The sequence below is a fragment of the Labrus bergylta genome, chromosome 6, assembly GCF_963930695.1.
Source record: "Labrus bergylta chromosome 6, fLabBer1.1, whole genome shotgun sequence".
Classification (NCBI taxonomy): Eukaryota; Metazoa; Chordata; class Actinopteri; order Labriformes; family Labridae; genus Labrus; species Labrus bergylta.
This window is the reverse complement of record NC_089200.1, coordinates 17,965,305-17,987,819: the sequence shown is the minus strand read 5'-3', so window position 1 is coordinate 17,987,819 and position 22,515 is coordinate 17,965,305. Positions and strand designations below refer to the sequence as shown.

At 40.8% G+C, this 22,515-nt stretch overlaps 1 protein-coding gene across 1 annotated transcript in view; it reads left to right on the top strand.

The window, feature by feature from the left end:
* faf1 (Fas (TNFRSF6) associated factor 1) overlaps positions 1-22,272 on the top strand; it is a 59,070-nt gene extending 36,798 nt beyond the window's left edge. Inside the window, exons 13-19 of the mRNA XM_020632142.3 lie at positions 756-910; positions 5,305-5,441; positions 5,551-5,639; positions 10,403-10,483; positions 10,955-11,032; positions 14,116-14,331; positions 21,216-22,272. Coding sequence (XP_020487798.1) covers positions 756-910; positions 5,305-5,441; positions 5,551-5,639; positions 10,403-10,483; positions 10,955-11,032; positions 14,116-14,331; positions 21,216-21,299 — 840 coding nt within the window. The 3' untranslated portion in view covers positions 21,300-22,272. The remainder of the gene's footprint in view (positions 1-755; positions 911-5,304; positions 5,442-5,550; positions 5,640-10,402; positions 10,484-10,954; positions 11,033-14,115; positions 14,332-21,215) is intronic.
* The last annotated feature ends 243 nt before the right edge of the window (positions 22,273-22,515 follow it).

Here is a 22,515-nt window from a genome sequence, read left to right as displayed (position 1 = left end):
AAACAGACCTCTTGACTCCTACTGCATAGCCATGGTTAAAAATGTGCTAAGCAGAGACTGGTTTTTTTTTTTGTTGTTCTTTTATATCAAGAGAAGTGACATGTAATTTAGAGAGCATTATTTCCAACATTGTCCCCTGGAACCTTTTATGTTTGTGGGTGTGTTTGTTTTTTAATTAGATTGTCAGTAGGGAGAATCTGCCGGGCTTATATGATGGTGTCAATATCCTTGGATTTGGAGCTTCGTCAATATTGTCTGGCCCTGCCGCTACTAACCTGAACAGGCTGCTGGCATTTGGTGTAAAATAAATAGAGTGATTTGTCTGTTTTGTTTTCTCCATATCTCCGTCGCCTCCATGAGAAGTTTTATTTACACCGCTCCCCATTTGATTTTGCGTGGTATTTGCTTTTTTGCCAGTTGTGGCCTTGCTGTGGACTGTGGAAGTCATGCTGGATCTGCACCCGGTGGTCCCTCATGTCATTTTATTGTCATGTTATGTGGAAATGTCTCCCCAGTGATGGGACACCCACACGGCTGCCAGATTTCCCACAATACATCAGCAAAAACTTTTTTTCATATTCAAGTCTTTTTTCATCAAACTTCACAATCGTTGTGCATTGACCCACTGACTTCCAACTGTATTATTTCTTGTTCTGTTTCTCTCAACATTAAATCCACTTCTCTAAAGATCTAAGCAATTTCCTTCTTTGCCTCTAATTTTCCTTTTCTTTTGTCCTTCCTGCTCATCTCAACAGAGAAAGCTGCTAGCCATCTACCTCCACAATGACGACAGTGTCCTCGGCAACGTCTTCTGCTCCCAAATGATGTGTGCTGACTCCATCGTCTCCTACCTGAGCCAGAACTTCATTACATGGGCCTGGGATGTCACTAAAGAAGCTAACAAAGCCAGGTACCAGAGGAGGCCAGATGGTTGTTTTAACGTTTCCAGAGGATGTTCTAGTCAAGGAGCTGTTTGATTATTCTTTACACACTATTGCAGATGTGGAAGAAATCAAGCCATAATTTTTAAATAATTGTATTCAATGACATAAGTATTTTTTTTATTTAGCAATTAGTCATTTACAAGCCTAAACATCCTGTCCAGAGAGAAAAGAGTCAGTTCAATATTGCACCCTAATTAGGGTAGACACAACTATAATGTTATTGATTGTGTTTCTGCCCTGAAATACTTTCATACCACGACCTGTGTGAATATTCTATGGTTACATTTTTTGGGACTTTTGCATGGACATGAAAAGGTTTAAAAAGTCTAGATTAAACACACCCTCAAATCCGATATATCTAAATGTAAAAAAAGAGTTAAAATCCAAATTATGATCAATATTTGAAATAGCAAAAGCACATGGATTCTGATTTCATGCTCAGTCCAGTGGTATTAGGTAAGAGCCTCCGGAACCTCAAAATAAAGCCACTGAACTGATTTTATAATCGCAGAAATGGACACAACTATAGGAAACGGAATAGCCCTTTAAACACCAAATACATGCTCTAAATCATGCTGTTTAGTTTTGAATTTTGCCAATTATAAAGTAAAGCGGAACAATAACTGAACCTCTACGGACTGCATTCTTAATCCTTCTATTTTATTTATATGGGACTTACAGTCTGGAGATGTTGACTGTTTGCATAGTGAGTTGTATCTCATTCTCAAGAGGATATTGAATATATTTCAGTAGGAGAACACTTGATTGTGTGCATAGGCCTCTGCAAACTGCCTGTATATCCTGTTATAGAGGCTCTTTCTCATTCTCATTCATTTTCTCTCCCTCACCCTCGGACTGTTGCTTACAGTTATATTGGGTTATTGAAATTTAAGACTGAAAAGACTGTTGATAAGACTGTTTTGTCATTCAAGCATGGGCAGCTAGCTTTTAGAAAATGATCTAAAATGTGTGGACAGAACCTCTTTTTAAAACACAAACAGTGCTTCCAAATCTTTTTTGCATTAGTGTGCACATGTCCTTAATTGCTGGCATTCAACTCTCACTCACAGTCTGTATCTCTGTCTGCTCATTCTCTCTTCTACTTCATTCTCTTCTTCATTTGAATTTCTGAGGTTGCATGCTAACAAAAGGCGTTGTGTTTGCATGGTGAGGCCCCTGATTGGGCAATCTTGACTAAGCTGTCTGAAAAGAGGGTCAGTGGGAGACTGAGAGCTCCCTTGGAGTCCAAACATCTCTATCTCTCTGTTTATGCTTTGAGCCTGCGCAGCTCCAGCAGTGTGTGTTGATTACTGGCAGGTCTGTGAAGCACCTGTTTATTATACAAGTCATTTAAAGTTAATGATGTAGACAAATATAACACATTTATATGAAAACAAATCTGTTGTGTAATTTGTGATTGACAATCAGGTTCCTTGTAGATTCCAGCATTTAGCAATGGAGAGGTGGAGGTGAAAAAGCTCCTGCTGAGGGTTCAATTGGGTTACTCGTTATCATTGAGCTCTGAGAAATCCTAATAATTCTTCTCGCTTCCCCGCATCTTTCTGCTACTTTTTTCCTTTACTCTCTTCTCCCTTCTGATGCCATGGAATCTTTCTTTATTTTCCTCCTTTTCATCCGAATAAATCAACTCTCTCCCTCTCTCCAGAACATCCAGAGTTAAGCCTGCCCTCTAGTAGCAGCCATTAAAGAAAGTCTCACACCCTGACCTCAGCTCTCCATTATTTCTTTTAAGGAAATACCCTCCTTTCTTCATGCCACTCTCCATTCTCTCCCATTGGCCTCCTTTGCTTTTTGCCCCAGCTGAGCCTTTTTATTGCACATTAAAAAGGCAGGCAACATCTGGAGCTTTTCATTGCACACAGCTAGTCACAGCTTTGCTGCCAACGCATGCGTGCACATGTGCACACTCGCTCACTCACACATATACGGCTTCTCCACATTCTCACGCTCTCTGGCTGATCCAAAGTGACTGCTGATTGGCACCAATCAAACAGGCTGTTAGAAAAGTATCCTGATTGTGTGTTTGTGTGTGATGAACCTGCTGATATTGGAATGTGCCTGTTGCTTGGCTCTGTATTCTCACAGGCCTCCCAGTTAAATGATTAATTATGCATAAACGCAGTTGCGCTGATTGGATGCCAGTGTAATTGTCACCCATGGGAAATAAATCTGATATATCATACTGACGCTGTACTTCCATTGCACATGGCAAATATTGAAACTATTATTAGACAAACACACTGACACTTGATGTGTTTGTGTTTGTGTGTGTGCGCGCCATGCTTTTTCAAATCATTCAGTGCTAACATGCCCGTTCAAATGCTACTACAAAGTAAACTCGTACACTCTGTTTTCTTGTAATTTTTTTTGCATCATTTGGGTTGTCAACATACAAAAAGGCCTGCCACAAACATTTAAGCCCCTAAAGATCCTCACAATGTCCAGTACAATGACCCAACAATACAAGTGTTAGTGTTATTGTTAATGATCTTTTTCTTCATCTATGTGTAAGCTAATAGCAGGGGACAAACCAACGTGCAAACTTGATTCATGCACTTGACTTCTTTTCTTGACATCCTCCTTTGTGATAGCATGACTATCTGCGAGGGAGTACAAATGTCATTCTCAAATCAAAACATGTCCAAGTTCGCTCTGAAACAAAGTGTGTATAACACAGTGAGCTATCAGAGCATCCGGTTCCCATACATGCTCCAATACAGGTGGCTGGCAAAAACATTCCCTGCAGTGCTACTGTTCTAACCTGACTCATCAAGTGCTCAGTGAAGCACATGTCAGGTCTAACCAGTCTACTTGCATCTTCACGCACCACTTTGAAGTGAAGAAATGTGATGTGACAGCCCAGGGAAACATTAACTATTTTAGCTGCCTGGATGTGTGGAGAGATGGAGATGGGATTGGTGACAAATTAGAAGCTGTCAGTCACATCTGAACAGAGCCTTAAACCCACCTCAGCTGTCATTTTCTAGCAGGTGTTTCCTCTAAATGTAGCTACCCCTGAAGGAATTGAAGGTCACAGGTCTGGTACAGTCTGGGCTACATTCTTCACCATGTTATATTATGGCTGGATGAGACCGTGCTGAACTGTTCAGCGGCTTGACTTCCTCCTGAATCCAATGTTGTGTTTCTACTAATTCTACAGGTCGTTTCAAGCCCTTCATATTCCGGTTACAGTATTTCTGTCATTCTTAGTTGCAGTGGATATAGAAGTTTAGTTTGCATTTTAAACGGGATGATGACTTTTACACTGTTGGTGGACCTGTTGACTTCCTAAATTTTGATGTAGAAACTAAAGCAGGTTGTCTTGTGTTTGATGGGAGCTTAAAGATTGGGTTACCCTTCAAGTTAATGTCTATTGTTCCCTGGGCTTTCATTACAGGTTAGAGTTTCCCTGTGGGCTTTTGTTATGGTCTGTCTGGGTTGAAGTCTGAACAGGGACAAATGTCAGGACAAAATGATCACTAGGATTTAGGGTACCCAACTTTGTCATTGCAAGACATGGGTCACTCAAAGTTCAACATTTAAAAAGAGTCTTACTTTCAAAACAACTTCAATTCATGTTTTTTTTTTTTTGTGTTCAGCTGTAGCTTCCCAAATGTGAACTCCATTTCAGTCTCTTTTCCATATTTTTGGCATACTGGTTCCGATTATTACTTCAAAGTCTTTTTTAAAAAGCCCAAGTACTCAGTTTTTGAGAGACTGCAAATAGCTGGCTCAGCTTTGGCTTCATGTTTAATGAGTTACACCCCCTCGTTGACAGCTTGCATCCCATCTATCTTCTTCCTCTGACCCTCTGTCCATCCATCCATTCCATTACTCCTCTATTTTACCAGCCAGTTATTAAAGTAGATCTTATTAAAAGGCAGGAGAAAAAGCTAATCTATATTTGCATTCAGTCTATAGCAATTCATTAATATTATGACATTTAAAGGGAGCTTGGTGGGGCCCCCGCTGCCTGCTACCCTTTTCCCTCTCTGAAATGTTAATTTAAAAAGTTCTGTCTTTGTAATGGAATAAGAAATCCTCTCCTGCCCTATCAATTCTGGGCATCTGGTGAGGAATACTAATTCTTCTGCAGGTCCAATTGAGATAGCATGTCACTCTGATGGAATGAGAAAATGCAGAATTGGTTTTAAAGTCTTTAATGCCACCAGTTTGGTGTATTTCTCTTTTCAGCCGTAGTTAGAAAACTGGAGTATTTGTCTCCTTCTGTGTGGTGTGTACAATAATGTGTATTTATGTGTGTGATTTGTGGTGTATTTCCAGGTTCCAAAAAAGGTGAATTGATTGTAATCTATTGCATTATTTCTTTGTCTTGCAGACTACTCACAATGTGTACTAGGCACTTTGGCAGTGTGGTGACACAGACTATACGGACATACAAGACAGACCAGTTCCCTCTTCTCCTTATAGTCATGGGAAAACGCACATCCAATGAAGTTCTAAATGTTATTCAAGGTAAAAAGGATTTCGTTAATATCATAAAAACGGTTCTCCGTTATCACTGAAAAACAAAAAATATTAAATTATTCTGTAATTATTTTGCTTCTGCTCTTTTTGTCTTCAGGCAATACAACAGTGGACGAGCTGATGATGAGGTTAATGGGTGCAATGGAGATCTTTACAGCACAACAACAAGAGGATATCAAAGATGAGGTAAGGTTTTTGTACACTCAGGATGCCTGTGACTGCAGTGGATTACAAACAACTTTATCTGATTCTTCAACATCTAGTTAATACTTTGGATAGTCTGAAAAGTAACTACCCATATAAAGGACTCTGTTTTGACTAAATGAACCTGCCTATCTTCACATTGTTGACTTCCAGGGCAATAGAGGAAACAAAGGCATATTCCTGTTTCCAAAAAAGTTTGTCTACTGTGCATAATATCATTAAAACATTCAGAGAATGTACGCCAGGGTCAAGGGTGAACAAAAACAACACTAGATGGTTGCAGTCTTCGGGCCATCGTACAATACTGCATTAAAAAAATACATAATTCTGTTGTTGACATAAGTGCATGGGCTAAAGAACGCTTCCAAAAACCATTGTCTGAATCACAGTTTGTCCCTTGAGACTTTATATAAACCAGATCCAACTGCCTTCCTAGTATTATTCTATTATTGTTTTTTTTCTCCCTTTATTTAGCTGATGTACATATGTTTGATTTTTAACTTCTTGTTAGTTTTGATAATTATATTCCTGTTTCTTGAGCTGTTGTGACAAAAAAATTTCCCCCATGGGGGGTCAATAAAGTTTATCTTTATCTTCTCGGGTACAAACTCATTTAAGATCGACTAAGGCAAAGTTGAAAACTGTTCAGTCGTCTGACAAGTCAAAATTTTAAAATTCTGTTAGGAAATCCCGGACAACCCATTCTCTGAGTTTAAGACAAGAGGGCACATCTGGCTTGTTGTCAGCCCTCAGCTCAAAAGCAAGCATCCGTGATGGTGTGTGGGGGCATTTTAGCACATGACATAAGTAACCTGCACATTTGTGAAGCAACCAATTAATACTGAAACTATACACAAGTTTAAGTAGACAATGCCCTCTTCCAGGAGTGCCTTGCTTACTTCAGCAAGACAATGTCATACCACATTACAACCATGCTGTATTACATCAGCATGGCTCCCTGGTTTAAGATGGATGCTAAACCAGCCTTCCCTGCAGTTCCATCTTGACGGCTCTCAATCCCTCCTCAGGACGTATTTGGGTGCGTTGACACCTAGCATTGAGACTATTGACTTGTTATCAGATCACCCAGGACGGATGTTAATGCAAGGTGCAAACAGCAGCCTCTATGACTATAGTAACATTAAAAAGCTGAGCATGTCTATGATATCCTGCTAAAGAGAAAAACAGCTTCACGCTGGGAATGTTTGAACAGCATTGTTACACAGTGCCTCGTAATGACAAGCAGACAACGCTTAACCATTTCACCTGACTCTTTGGTGCTTGTTCAGTGTGCCAGCTACAGCCGTTTGAATAGGTACAGGACTCCGACTCGACTCTCATTCACTTCAGAATGTCGGTTGTATTATTCAGCTTTGTGTCTGTCAGCTAGCTCTTTGACTCCCATAGAACATGGACAAACAGCATTTAGGGAAACAAGCCACATAAAAAGTGAGCGAGGTAGCAGTCTTTCATGTTATGGACACAAATCTGTGACAGCAGGACGGTTAAAGACTTTCACCTGACCCTCTGAAACTCCTCCTTATATGTTTACTCAGTGACTTCTGACAAGAGAATGAACAACAGCATTTGTTTTGGTCCAGACGGGTTTTCAAACAGTTGAATGGCAGGGAACCTCATCAGCTTTCTTTTTCATGTCATTTAAATAGGTTATGGAAACTGAGATTAAGGAGTTAGTCTTTGTGGCCTATCAAGTGCGTTTAAAATGATTGTGTTTATATCTAGACGCAATATACTCTAGGACAAATTCTTCTTCGTCATTTCACCAATACAGATGTTGGAGTCTCTGCCAGCTGCGAAAGCCTTTGTCTTGGTCTCTCTTTTTCCCACACTAATCTCTCTTACTTGTTGTGCCTCAGTTTTTGACTACTGTATCTATAGATGACAGGTGTCACAATATATTAAATAACTGTGAAATAATCAGTCAACCATACACTCTATGCTGTTATATATTAGTCATAGCATTTGTAGCTATGGGAACCCTGGTGAAGGAATGATTGTCATCTTACACACCCTGAGGTTTTGACTATTTAGTCACAGCTATTATCTTTGTGTTGTTATTATTGCTACAATGCCCTGGCTTCATGCTCTGGGTGTCTTTCGTGTCAAATTGGAAATAATCATTAGTGACAAGAAGCGACAAGAGGTATTTAGAGCATTCAAGTCACCTGTGTCAGGTGAGACTGTGTCCTTTAGGTTCACACTAAAGATGAGGTAGTTCTACCATTTTTTTTATAACTATTAGAAGTTTAATACTGAAGCACCAAGAGCACAAGGATAGTCTGCACAGTACCTTATATTGTTAAATAGAAGTATTTATTTCTTCAAACCCGGGATTTCTTTCTGAATCTTAAATGTTGTCTAAACACAAGCTGCTGTACAAAAACTGCTGAGATATAACAGTCTAAGATTGGCAAAATTAACATTTAAATCAGAACCTGGCTGATCACAGGATGAGTAAATAACCGAGCAGACTTTGGATGCCAGCTTTCAGGACTTGACAGTTTCTGATACTGATATTGTGCTGTAGACACATTTTCCTTTGAACCAAAAAAGACAACATACACTATCTGACTAGTCATGCTAAAAGGCTTTGAACAGGTCCCTTACTTTGTACAATGACTTTATTAAGTGTTATTGTTTCATCTGAAAGATATGTTTTTAAAGCTTTATCAGTGTAGCATACATTCTTCTTGTTTCATCTTGTTTAGAAAAAGCATTAATTATGTTGTCAGTTTACCCAAACATGACATGATGCCTAATTCTTAAAGGGTTGGTTGGGTTTTTTTTGTGTTAAGGAAAAAACAGACAGTGGTCTCTTTGTTTTTCTTTGTATGCCTTCTGCTTATAATAAATATATTTTATGATTGAAATTATAGCCTAAAATTATATACCAATAAATTGGTTTGAGATTCACTGTAGAAAAAAAAGAAATTAGATTTAGATTGTATTGAAGCTGTTTTTAAACCGTATTCCTGTGTGATCTTTACCCTGTTGCTTCCTGCCAGATACCTTGTGAAAAAGATAGAGAAATGAAATGTGGTTATTAATTATTGGTACAACTAACCACATGATTGAGGCATACCTTGTATCTGAAATGACTTATCCCATCTCCAAAGTGAAGTCAAACTCTTCACTTGACCATTTCCATCTTCACTGGAGTAGACCGTAGCTTTTTTTTCTTGCTCCCTTCCCTCTTCCTCTTTTTTTCTCCTTTATCTCACCTTTCCTTAGACAAACTCAGACATGAACACAGACATCCACCCAACTTAGACATTCCTCTCTGACACTGACTATTCAGTTGTCTGGAAATGGAACAGCTGGACAGCCACATTGTGCCTTCAACCAAACCTCACTGACTCTTCAGTTATTTCTATCCTTGTCTGTGTTTTAGCATTGTAAAGTTAGTAACCGACTGACGACTCACTGCAGGTTTTCTGCTCCGCATCTGTCAGCAACGCGGGACATTTTCAGGCCGGGTCATTTCTCATGGATTTCCTGTGAAGAGCAGCTTAAATGTTGAGTTTGGGAAAGGGCTCTAAACATACGTATATTTAAGTAATGGAGAGAACTGAACCTCCCAGGGGTAACAAAACCTTACACCTTTCTTTTTTTTTAAGGAATCCTGAAAGGATGAGAGCCAAGCTTTAACTCACCTTTTTATTATTCCAAAAACCAAATAAACATAAATACTACCCCAATTCAAGCAGCTCTTAGCCACTTGATATGTTATTGCTTAGATATTAGAGTAAACTTTAGATGTTTGTCAGCTTGCATTTCTGACTTTAGAGTTTAACAGTTTAACAGCAGACCTATAGATCAGCACATGTCAAGCTACTTTGATGATAAGCAAAGATATGGATGTTGAAAATCTGTTTCTTTAGTCCTCCAAAGATTAAATTCACATGTTTGAGCAGATACAGAGTAGATTAATGCCATGTTGTTCAATTCATGCCCACAAGGTCATTCAAGGTAAATGATGCATTCAGGACATACTATAACTGTGAAAAACGAGTCTCAAACATGAACAACTGTGCCACTTGTTTGCGTGACTTAAGGCCCGGTCTATTGAGGATAGCCACTTTTGATGCTTTTGTCCCTCTCTACTATTCTTTTACAGTTTCCTTTCAATGTTCATCCATTATGCGGGCCAAAGCACAAATGTATCCTTTGCATTTTCCGACCAAATACAACAATGCACACTGTGCTTTTCCTTAGCTGCACAGTAGCCCTCTGATCGTCACAATAAGCTTACTTTGCCATATCCGGGCTGGCACACAGCATGGGCCTTCACAAAATAGAAAACTAATGGCTGTGCACTGTTAACACAATAGACGCTGGTCTTTAGTCCCAGTCTTTATAAAACACTTTGTAGCCACAGCAGGTAGAAAGAGACGGGCCGACAGTCCCGTCCCTCTGTACAAACAGGAAGAGAGGGCAGAGTGAATGAAAGAGAAAGGCACGTTGAAACTGAGATGAGGATACATAAAAGAAGCTCAGGGTCTGCTAAATGACAGCCAGCTCACAATGATTTCCCCTCTGTTGCCACTCTTTCATACCTGGTGTTTGTAACTAAAAGCATTTGAGATACTGCATTTTTTTTTCTTTGTGCATGATTTTTTTTTTTCCCACACACCCGGCATCTCGTCTTCAATCTTTTGTGCTTGTGCGTCTATTATTGTGTTGTTCGTTAGTCAGCGCCACTTTCTTTCTCCCTCTCTCCCCAGGACGAGCGGGAGGCAAGAGAGACAGTGAAAAGAGAACAGGACGAGGCCTACCGTCTGTCTTTAGAGGCTGACCGTAAAAAGGTAATTTCAAAACAAAAACAAATAGTCTAACTGCATGAGTGTGCAGTAGCTTGTGGTTTTAATTGAACACATAGATTATTTCATTTTCAGGTTAAATCACCACCTTTGATTTTTTTTAGCAGCACATTTCTTTTTGAACAATATAAAATTATTTGTGCTACTTTTAAAACAATTTTTTGCACAGAAAGTGTGTTCATAATACAAAGAACTAATAATAAATAAAATGGCCCTAAGGCTTTCATAATTACTTATTTGTCAAATGACATCACACTTTTTGGTGACTATCAGGATACTTGACAACTAAGTTCTTTATTAGATGAAAGATTCACTCACTAACACTTTTGTTCTAAGACATTTGGCAGCTTCTAGAAACAATCGTTCCATTCCTCAGTGTTACACATCATTTGATATTTTCACTTTGATTCTAAGGTTACATCACATTTGATTAAATTGCTACCTTTTCTTTTTCAGCGAGAAGCCCAGGAGAGGGAAGAGGCCGAGCAGGTTCGCCTGGAACAGATGAGAAAGGAGCAGGAGGATGAAAAGGAGGTGAGACAAGCAGCCCACACACATCATACACACATGCAAATGATCTTAAATGAATATTCCAGGTTAATCAGTACAAGGCTGAACAGTGATGTGTTTTGCCAACACACAGTGACTTTGCAATCGTACTGTTTTTGTTGTTTTTTTTTTTTTTTTTATCCTTCTTACTCTCACTTCACAATAATGAGTCAATTAGATTGTGGTTTTGGTAAAGCCTGCCAGTCAGTGGGGCGCAGGGAGTGTGAAGAACAGACATACAGCCATTTCAGAACAAATGAAATATCCTAATTACAGTGAGGGCCATCCCTGCCAATGTCACCTTACACACAGTTATTGTTCTGTTTTTACAGCTTTACACTGGTATAGAATGCAGCCCATATTGAACCCAACTGAACAATAGACTGAGGCAAAACACACAAAACCTGGACAAACACACAAATGTTCACTTGAAATCAATTACTGAATGTGATGGGGGTGAAAACAACACACACACACACACACACACACACACACACACACACACACACACACACACACACACACACACACACACACACACACAGGCAGACACTGTCATGCATGCAGGAAAAACAATACTTGTCTACGAGAATGGCACCAATGTTGTTATACAGTCTATAGTAACACAGTGTAGTCCTGCTGAGTGTTGTTTACTTAACAGCAGAGAGCCTGAGGCAGAGAGAGGTATTGGGTGACCCAGTGATTTGTCACTAAAGTTAAACAGAAAACAACAAAAGAGGCCTGGGACGGGCCTTCTTAATTATATCTCTTTAGTCCAATAACCACACGCAGTATGCACGGTTGTGTGTTTTGAACAACAATAGCCACTATGCCTATTATATACTGTTTGTCCTACTTTTATCAGTTTTCTCTGCCCGCACACATTGGTTTCCATATGTACAGTCAAGATATTCCTAAGTATAAAAGCCAACAACAGCTGCTGGAATAAGACAATGTAGAGAAACGTCGCTAAACTGTTTAGCAACTCTTATAGAAGATCCAAGGTGACATTTTGATCAGAATATAAGGCATTTGATTGTGTCAACTTGTAGTTCTGCTGAGCTTAATCTGCTGTGAAACTGAAATAAATTGGAAATTGACAAGAAAGCATTTTCTAAAGTTTAAGTTTCATCGTAGATTAGACTTCCTGATTCCATTCTTGAGACACCCTCAAATTAACTTATATAATGTTTTTACTCTTGATGTATTTACTAGCATGTTAATGTAAATTATTTTATATCATGAAATTGTTTTATGGGCCTAACAAGCTAAAGCTCAAAATAATAGCTTTTTGTTTACAGCTGTTTTTAGAATCTCTGATAGTTAATGACAGAAACTACAGACAAAAGCAAAACATCAGTTGCCACAAGAGAGAGGACAATGCTAGTGGGACTGCACTGTGAATGTGTTTCATGTGCCTGCAGTTTGTTTGCTCTATATACCTCCTTCAGGGGGTCTTAGCATACAGTTGTCTGTCTGTCAGGTGCACCTGTTTGCTTTCTGTGGTTAGCTGAGCAGATATGAAGAGGCAGATTAATGTGGGAGAGATGCTTCTGCGTATTTGAGTGGAGCGGCCTGTGTCTGAGCCTCGGCCAGACGCATGTCATGTGGTTTCTTTGGGGACGCTTCCTCTCACTTCTGTGGGTTTGTATGCGTATGCGTGTGTCTGTGGTTGACTGTGTGCATTTGTATGGTGTCAATCATACACATGCTCCTTTGTGTTGTGTGTGTGTGTGTTTGTAAGTTTCTCCCCAGGGGCCCCTTTAACTCAGTCAGCATCAGCTCTTATACCTGAGGGAGCTGATAGCAGAGTGGCACGCGCTCTACCCTGCCCACCCAACACTAGAAGCTGCTAATGAGCTACTGTTGTACACTCTTATGAAATATAATTGCATTATGGTGTGTAAATAAAGCCGGGGCGTGTTGTCACAGCATATGCTCCCCGGCTGGCCAAACAGGAACAACAAGCTGGGGGGAGGAGGAGGTGAGAGGCAGGAGTAGGGAGAAAAGGGAGGCTCGAGGGAGCGGCTGAAGCGCGGGTTTTAGAGCACAGGAGAGCTGGTTAGCTTTGCTGTGGAAGATGAGAGTCTGCAGTTGTCTTTGTGCTACATGAGCTACTCTTGCTCAGGTGTCAACAGTATTCCCTGATTTAAGATGTTAAAAAATGTATTTTCTCTTATGAATAAAGACTTGTCTGAGGTACGCACTGATGTTTCTCAACAGACTGAGCAACAACAAGAAAGCATAAAACACCAGTACAAAAGAGCTTTTAACTCACTGAAACGCTTCTTCACTTCCTTTAAGGCTGCACCAGGCTTTAGGGAACAGGGTGAGACACAGGGCGACTAATTTAATAACATTCTCAGGACAAGATGTTCCTTTATGTATCTGAAGCACACAATGCTGTAAACAGTCTCTAGAAGAAGGAAGCTGCAACAAGTTCACTTTTTTGCACCTGTTCCTGATGTCACTGCTGTTAATAAAAACACACACACTTTTTGTGCATATAAATAGAAAGCTAAATTACACCGCTTTTAATCAGGAAGGAATAAAATCAGATTCCAGCCAATGTTTTATTCATAGATCATCACTAGATTCATCTGATTAATAACTTGTTTATTTAAGTCACCTGTCACAATATTTCTTGTGATGCTGCTGTAACATGAACAAACTATGAAATGAAAAAAAAGCAGGCTTTGTTATGCTAATGGTCCTGAAAAAAAAATAGACTTGCATCATCAGTAAAGACAGCTGCATCCCAGCTGCACCTGTATGTAAACATGTTTGCCTTCACTCAACCCTGTGAGTCACTACTGCATCTTCTTTCTCCACATCTTCAACCTTCCTTGATTCATTTTCTTGTGTTATAAGAAGAGAATAGAGTGAGAGAGAGGGAGAGAACAGACATATTTCTCTCCTCAGAGGAGTCCTCAGCTTTTATGTGCAACTTTCCTACTACACTTATTCACTGACATCATGAATGGATTCATCGTTCTGATGTTACCTTTGTGCGCTAGTTAATTTGCTGTAATGACCAATAACACTGGATTGTCTCCTTCTTCTTTCAGGCAATCCGCTTGTCATTGGAGCAGGCCCTACCGACAGAGCCCGGCGAGGATTCAGCCGAGCAAATCAGCAAATTGCGTATCCGCACACCAAGCGGCGAGTTTCTGGAAAGGCGTTTCCTGGGCAGCTGTAAGCTCCAAGTCCTCTTTGACTTTGTGGCCTCTAAGGGATACCCCTTTGAAGAGTTCAAGCTCCTCACCACCTTCCCTCGTAGAAATGTGAGTGTTATACTTTCATATTCTTTTACACAGATATCAAGCTAATGTTTATAAAATAATGAACCCCTCCTGCTTATATACTGTATGTCCTGTAAAACGGTTTTAAAAGACCAAACAGTTCCAGGATGTTAAATTCACAGCTGGGGAAAGTAAAGACTCTGCTCTAAGAATGGAGTTGAATTATCCATTCTTATTGAGTGCTGTCTCTCTCAACAGTTCTCTGCCCACAAAAACAAGTGCTAAATGTGTCTTCACTGCAGAGGAGAAGCAGCAGGGTTATGAAGGGTTATTGGCCACAGCTCACATCTTTGCTGGAGAGATCCACAGCTGTAATTGGCTTTTCTGTTTAGGCCTGGACTGAAATTTTGTCGATGGCTGTGAGCAGAGAGTAGCAGGGATCAGAGTTAAAGACAATCTGTCATGGCTGATTAAGTATTTCTTTCTATTTGTCATGATTGTTTTTATTGTCAGTGTGCTACAGCAGCACTGCTTTTGTTTATTTGGTACCAGTGATGAGCAAACTGTTTATCCGCCCACCTGCGCACACACCTTATTCAGTGAATATTAATTAGCATCAGTGCATTGTGAATACAGTACACTATGACTGAGTTAGGATACAGTTGTCAGCACTAACAGTAGTATGGCTCTTCTGCTGACGCCCCTGCAGCACTCAGCCAGCTACAACCAGTCATTAGAGGGCTCAGTTGCCGCGCTCCGTGGCAGCGAGCTAATGAGCACTATTTTAACTACCAGTTTAATTAGCCATGCTGCTGGAAACAAAAATGGGATTTCCATTAATCAAGAGAGGAGTTCATGTGGAGGGATGGGTGGTGGTGTGTGTGTAGAGGTGTGTGTGTGTGTGTGTGTGTGTGTGTGTGTGTGCGTGTGTGTGTGTGCGTGTGTGTGTGTGTGTGTGCGCGTGTGCAGGCTTGCCCAGGCAGTGTGCCATGGTAGTCTGTAGAGACTGCCGGGGCACAAACACCTCAAACTAACACACACATTAACGCGTAGCTCACACTCTTCATTTCGTCACAATCACACACTTCAACACATGCACAAATATTTTCAAGCAAACACATGCCCCGCTCACAACTTTGTCACTTAAAGGATTCACAGTTGTCTCTTTATAATCAAGAGTAAACATGTGTTTGAGACAGAGATAAAGATGTGTCTGCATCGCAGATGAAATTCCGGCAAAAACAGGATGGGAGGATTAGAGGGGGAGAGAAGCGGGAAAAGGATGGTGACTGCAGAACGAGTGGAAAAGAGAACAGAGAAGACAAAAGCTTAAACAAAGAAAAGATTTAATCAGAGAAACAGTCTGAAAAAGAAAAGGATAGAGAAGACAAGTGGAGAAGATATTAAAAAAGAAGAAGAGGGGAGATAATTCCAGAAAACAGAAAGGCGGAAGATTTGGGGAAAGAGAAGAGGGAAGCAGCTCGCTGTTAGTGCCAGTATGAGGCTGTGAACACAGGCCCCTGTCTAATCCTACAGCTCTGTGTTGTAATTAAATGAGAGGGAGCATAGAAAGCCTCCATCCCGTCCAGACGCTCTCACTGTTGCTCTGCCAGGATCAGAGGATAGAGGATAGACCACTATTGCATTTGTAATACTGCACAACTGTTGAAACCTTCTTTCCCTTTTTCTAGTTTTCAGCAGCTTTGTGCAGTGTCACTCTTTCTTTTGCTTTTTCCCTCCGTCCCTCGTCAGCCTGCTTTACTTCATATCCCTATACTCCTGCTGTAACACAAGTAAGAGGATCTTCTCAATCCAACCTGGGAAAAAGTTGTGTTGAGCATCTTCGGGTAAAAGTACAACATTATTGACCAGGAGAAAGACTGTTGTGAAAGAGTTAGTTTTATTCACTTTTGGAATTGGCTTTAGACAGTTTGAGATAAAACATCCAAGCTTGATCAAATTCCTTTGATTCTTCAGTTTTCAACGTTCCCAAAGCTTTGCGGATAAGTGTCTATTAGTCTCCAATTTTTGGACCCAGTCTCTTCCTCAACATTTGTTATCAGTGGCTTATCTCTTCAGCACTACAGCAGGCCTTACACTGGCATCATTTGTACTAGGCTTAGCCGTGCTCAGGGAACTAACCCTTTCTCCATTTCACTGACTGTCAGCGAGTTTGAGGAAGAGGAGGGGGGGACTTTTAGTGTTTCAGTTTTCAGCTTTTCATTCAAGAATTCCCTTCTTCTCCTTTGATACTTGTTGAACACAAACCACAGTTGAAAGGCCTGAGGTCTTCTTCCTTCAGCTCGCGGTGAACATGTTTAGACTGCCAGTCTAATAATCGTCAGTCTGCTCTTCCTGCCTGGCTGCTAGAAGACACCCAAACACTGTCAAAGCAGTGTTTTCCCACTGTGATACTGTACTCTACTTCACCTTCTGCTAATCCTTCTCCCAGACCCATCAGTGAATTCTGAATAATTCTTAGACAAAACTTGAGATGTAGAAAAAACAAACAATGGCACAGAAGAAGCTGCGCCTTGCACTGAAATAGATTTTACATCTGTTATACTGCTGTGTTTTTTCTTTTTCTTGTCCAGCTATCTGAAAGAATTCACAGGAAGAAATGCGTTGGTTTATTTTAAATGAAGTTAGAATCAAAATGTAGCTTCCTCTGGACTGCTCTAATAATCTTCCCATACCTCAAATCTAAACTTTCTCCCAAACACAGAGCTGTATGCCACTCTGCTTCATCTCTGTGAATGGCTGTGAATGTGGCTCTCTACCTCAGGCCATGTACAGAGGCTGCTATCCTCGTGATCTCTTATAGTTTCTTCACATGGATGTGAAGATTTTAACCCCAGAAGATTGTTTTTGAGGATCTCTGTCCTAACCTTAAACCAGAGCTCAACATGTCACAGTACAAGCTGATTTTTCTGTTACATAGGACCTTGAACTATATGTTTGTATTCATAGATTCTGAATTAATCAATGAAGACACAGAAGTAGATTTTAAAACCACTTCAAACTAATTATTTTTCAAAGCAGATAATGTCAACAGATTGTTCATTCCGAATGCTAACAGCTGACTTTTACCCCGAGGGTGTCTTAGCACCCTCATTACCTTCAGCCCGCTCCTTCTCTTCCTGACAGATTTCCCTCTCTGTCTCCCTTTTCCCTCCTCTTTTACTCCCCCTCCTTCCTCCCTACCTCACTCACTCATCTAAGAGTCCCCATCTCTTTTTTTTGCTCTGTGGTCGTTTCTTTCTCAATCTTCTTTCTTCTTACTCTTTAAAATTCTATCAATTTTTTGCTAAGAACTAGTAAAAAATGTTCTTTCCCATTCCCTGTTTTTTTCTTATTTCCCCCTCAGTCCTACCCCCTGTCCTGTCTGTGCGATGTATTTCTCCCTTTGAAGTACCGTATTCTGGTCTGTTCTTTTATGTTCACACCCCGGCGCTACGTGCTGTCAACGCTCCTGGCAGCAGATAATGATCTCCCACTGCTTTTGTAATTGGCCAAATAAACACTTGACAACACTAGTTTAAAACAGACAAGTTATTTGGTTTTAATTAACATAGTAGGGCCTGTAATGGCTTCATTAAAAATGCGTTATTTCAGCTGCACGTTTGATTATGTTGGAAGCGGACATCTTGAGGGCCTGTGTTTATTATTCCTTTCTCTTCTTTCATGACTGAGCGTTGCCGAGTGTGGCCGCCTCATTTATCAGTGTGTTTTATTCATTTGAGTCGAGTGACAATTGTGGTATTTATTTCAAACTTCACATTTAGAGCTAATTATGTGGAGCTTTAACTGATGAAATCTGCTGTATGATAATGCCAGATACATGGGGTTGATATTAGCTGATCACTGTATGTCAGACAATTTTTCATCGGGAAATAAAGACAAAATATCAAAGATTGCTGAGAAGCACCATCTGTCTTTTTGTTTGCTTCCAGTTTTAAAATTTGGCTTTTTAATGCCGAGCTTCCAGATATTGTATTATCTCTTCAGATTTTGAGTTTAATTAAGTTTTTTTTCTGTTAATTTGTTTTATTTTTAATTAGCAACTGGAACACCTTTTCTCCACTAATGTAATTTAGTCAGATAAAAACCCATCAAAATTAATTTCATCTTTTAAAACAGTCAGACAGTTCCCTACTTGAGCTGATTGATTTGATTTAAATTGGCTGATGAAAATTATATTGACTCAAGGTTAAAAACAAACTGCAAAGCAGAGAGCTAGATTTTGTCTGTCTTATGTATGTATGTATGTATGTATGCATGGCTGTGTAGGCACAGGAGGAAAGAATATGGCTTAGGCAGAGCAGAGGAAAAACAACAGCTTTGTTTGTTGACAGATGCCTCCATGCTTATGGTCTGTTAATTGGATAACAATGTAAACAATCACCGATGGCGCCCGTCTCCTGTGTCAGTGTGGCATCTTGTTTCCCTACTTTCTTTTTCAGAGTCAGATGCTGCTCTCCCCGCCGTCTCTCCCTGGTGCACTGCGAGCACAAACTCTCATCCCAAATTCTCTGAGAGCACACTCACATGCGTATCTGTAGTCTATGCACACACACACAGACACACACACACACACACACACCTGCTCCACCCCAAAGCCTCATTTACTCCTACCTGATGCTGTGGTGTCATAACAGCCTGTCGGGTTCATTAGCATGGCAGACATTTGCTCCTGAGGTGGGAAAAGGAGCGCAGCAGCCCTGTTGGTCGTTTTTCCACCGTTGGGATGGAATATGTTTGCGACTAAGACGCACACAAACACCCACACACACCATCTTAGCTCGCTTTGTGGCATCTCGCTGCCTGCTGTGCAATGAGCAGCTGACTAGGTGAGGGGCACAGGGTTGGTGCAGCGGCCCCACCCTGCCCGCAACGGGGTTCCCCAGGACCCTGCTGAGAAGTCAAGTGTCTAAGTGACACGTTGAAATGAGGACAAGGAGATGAAAGACACGGAGTCAAAGAGCGCCGACGTGTGCAGGGTGTGACATTTCCTAACACCCATGGGAGATGGATAGGTTGTCTGATGCTCATATGTCCTCCTCACCTTCTCCTAATTTTTTCTCCTTTTTTTCTCTCTCTCTCACCCTCTCTCATAGACTCCTTGAACAGCCTCCAGTTTTGCAGATTGTATAGTTATCACCAGATTAAATGTGTAGATTGTTTTAATTATTTTGAGTGTTTACTCATATCATGCGTTAAGTCTCCAATAACAGTTTTTCAGGCGCTAACAAGGACTCACGCTTTATTACCATGCAGCTGTGAGATTGTTCACAGCACCGGCATGTTGGATTTCGTTCATCTAAATTTGATTTAGATGTTAAATAACACAACTACCTCTTTTGATTGAAGCTGGTATGTCCATTGATTGATACTCCTCTAATGAACAGAATTGTTCTTTACCGCTCTTCTTCATTCTGCTTGTTTTCTGCTTTTATTTAATTTACCTTTGTCTGTCTATGACTGTTATCAGTATTTAATATTCTGTCTGCATTATTGATAATAAGGGATTGTCCTCACTGATTCCTCAAGATTCAAAAAATTCTGAGTGAGTGAATGAGTGATTTGAATTAGCACTTTTAACAATACTTGATCATTGTGAAACCACAAAGAATTTAAGAACTCTTGTTTGTTCTACATGGGCCGAACGTGGGTAAAGTTTTGGTTCAGTTCATGGTCAGAGTCCTTATTTAATAACCAACAAGCATCTGTCTCAGCCCAATCACTCCGCTTGTTGTGAGGTCGACCTTTACCATGCTGGGCTGACCTCTGACCTTCTACAGCAGGTACAGGGAGGAGGTTAATTATCCTGCTGTGAGGTTAGAATAGGAGCCTTAATCAGAGGGGCTGACGCAGCAGTCATCAGATAAGCCCAGGACACATCTCAGTGTCACACCAGCTCGCCCATTCAGCCCAGGTGTTAGATTGGCCCGATGTAACACAACCCCTCCAGTGATTAGCTCATATAAGCTAAGAGGCTCACAGTGCTGGTGGGTGTCAGAGAGAGAGAGTCAGATTGTTCTGTTAAAGAAAAAAAAAACACACAGGTCATGTAAACTAACTCGATCTGCTCCGTTGTGGGTGGTACAGCTTTCATTCCTCTCATTTCAGACAATAGATGCTGTGCAGAGTTTTGAACACAGATCAATGTTTCTCTCCTTTCAGCATAAACTATGTTCTTGTTTCCTGCTGAATTTAGTCATTATAAGCCTGAGTTCCTTATTCCCCTCTCTCTCTTTTCTCTTTGCTGTCCTGTAACCTTCATCACATTGGCCTGGCCTGGAGCCTTATTATTAAAACAAACTAGATGGTCCTCTCAGGGAAACTACACTCTCACTTCTCAGATTTCTGCTTGAACTTTTTGTAAACACAATGTTAGAATAACACACGGTACACTCTCTTTCTCACACACACACACACACACACACACACACACACACACACACACACACACCTCTTTTCAGTGAAGTCAGCGGTAAAGCTTCACTGTTTCCCAGTCTGGATCACAGGGCATACGTGGTCACAAGGAGAATCACACTTATATGGACATATCCATGGAAGGGATTTCAGTTAGGTTTTGCTGGTGTGGCAGTGGCTCTTCTCGCTTGTCATAAATTCTGTGTCACAGAATTATTGATTAGCCGAGTCGAGTGTTAAAATCAACTCTAGTGAGAACTTTGGTTCAAATCTCTTACAGTTTTAGGAAAATAGCCGCCCAGTTTGCATGATAGTAACGGAACAAGGCAGTATGTTTAGCTGTAAGTTCTGGAAAAGTATATATAAGGTATTTAACGTTTGCTGCTTCCATCTTCCGTTTTATATATTATTGTACATTTCATGTCTTGGGGCTATGTGCTTTTGGTTTTACTTATCAATATGTTCATTTGTCCCACCTTGTCTCTTCTCAGATCACCCAGTTGGATCCGGGGTCGACTCTGCTGGAGGCCAAGTTGTTCCCTCAGGAGACGCTCTTCCTGGAGGCTAAAGAGTAGGAAGTGGCCCTCTGATAGCCGAGGAGGACCGACTGACTGACTGACTGACTGATGAACTGGCTGGACACACACTAGTCACGGAGCATGGGCCTCACCAGTCTGGGCCTACAGTACACACACACACACACACACACACACACACGCACAAAAATACACCCACGCACCAGATCATCCTCTCAGACATACACAAACACACTGGCATGCACATCCAGTGACACACATTGCAAGTAAGCTTCTCTGCCCTCGGCCAGGTGGTGGCACTCAAATGCCCCTGCGTGCACTCGGTGCACAGAGGAGCAAAGACAGTATCACACAAGCACACAGCCAAACACCTCCCCTAAAAAAAAAAAAACACCTGTCTCTCTCTTTCTCCTCTAACACAACTCACAACTTCTCATACACAACTGCTGTGTCATGGTTTTCTCTCACAAACACTACACAGAACGATGAGAGCATTGAGAGACTGAGTCGACATCTTTGTCACAGGAAAAAAAGAACTTGTTCCTCTTGTTTCCACATTCAAAACACCAGGCTGCTTTTTTTAGAACATGGTTTTTGTGTTTGAAATCTAAAAAAAAAAAAAAGTAAAAAGTAAAATAAAGAAAGAGCAGGGGGAAAAGTTGCCCAGCAGAGATCTGGGCTGTCTCATCCCACCTGTATTTACCCACTTAACCTTTCCAACCTCCACTTTTAACCCCTCCCTGCCCTTAACCCCCCCCCCCATCTCTGCTCCCATCCGTCCGCTGTCTGCTGCAAGGACAAGATGTGACGGGACACCTGCGGCGTCTGAAATGCCCCCTCAGCCTCCGCTCCCCCCTGGTTTTAACACCCACATCTCCACACACCAACGGATTGCTCAGTTTTCGGTCCTTATTTTTTTCTTTATTTTCCCCCTCTTGATCCTTTTTAAGTTTGATGCTGTATTAGTTTTAGTTTGATATACATTATATAAAATATATGAATATGAACATCAGTTTGTCTCGCCTGCAAGTCTGTTCCAAGTCACAACACACACAAACCATTTTTTTTATATTAAGTTCTTGCTGTGTAAATCTTTAATGTAGGGTGTCGAAATTAGATAGATCACCTGTTTCTACACCCACAAAAAAGTCCACATCATGACATTGCCCTGGGGAGAATTAGGGCATAAATTCAGACTCCTAGATTCATTGAAAGTTGAACAAAACCATAAGTTTGTTTTGAAATCTTGACATTA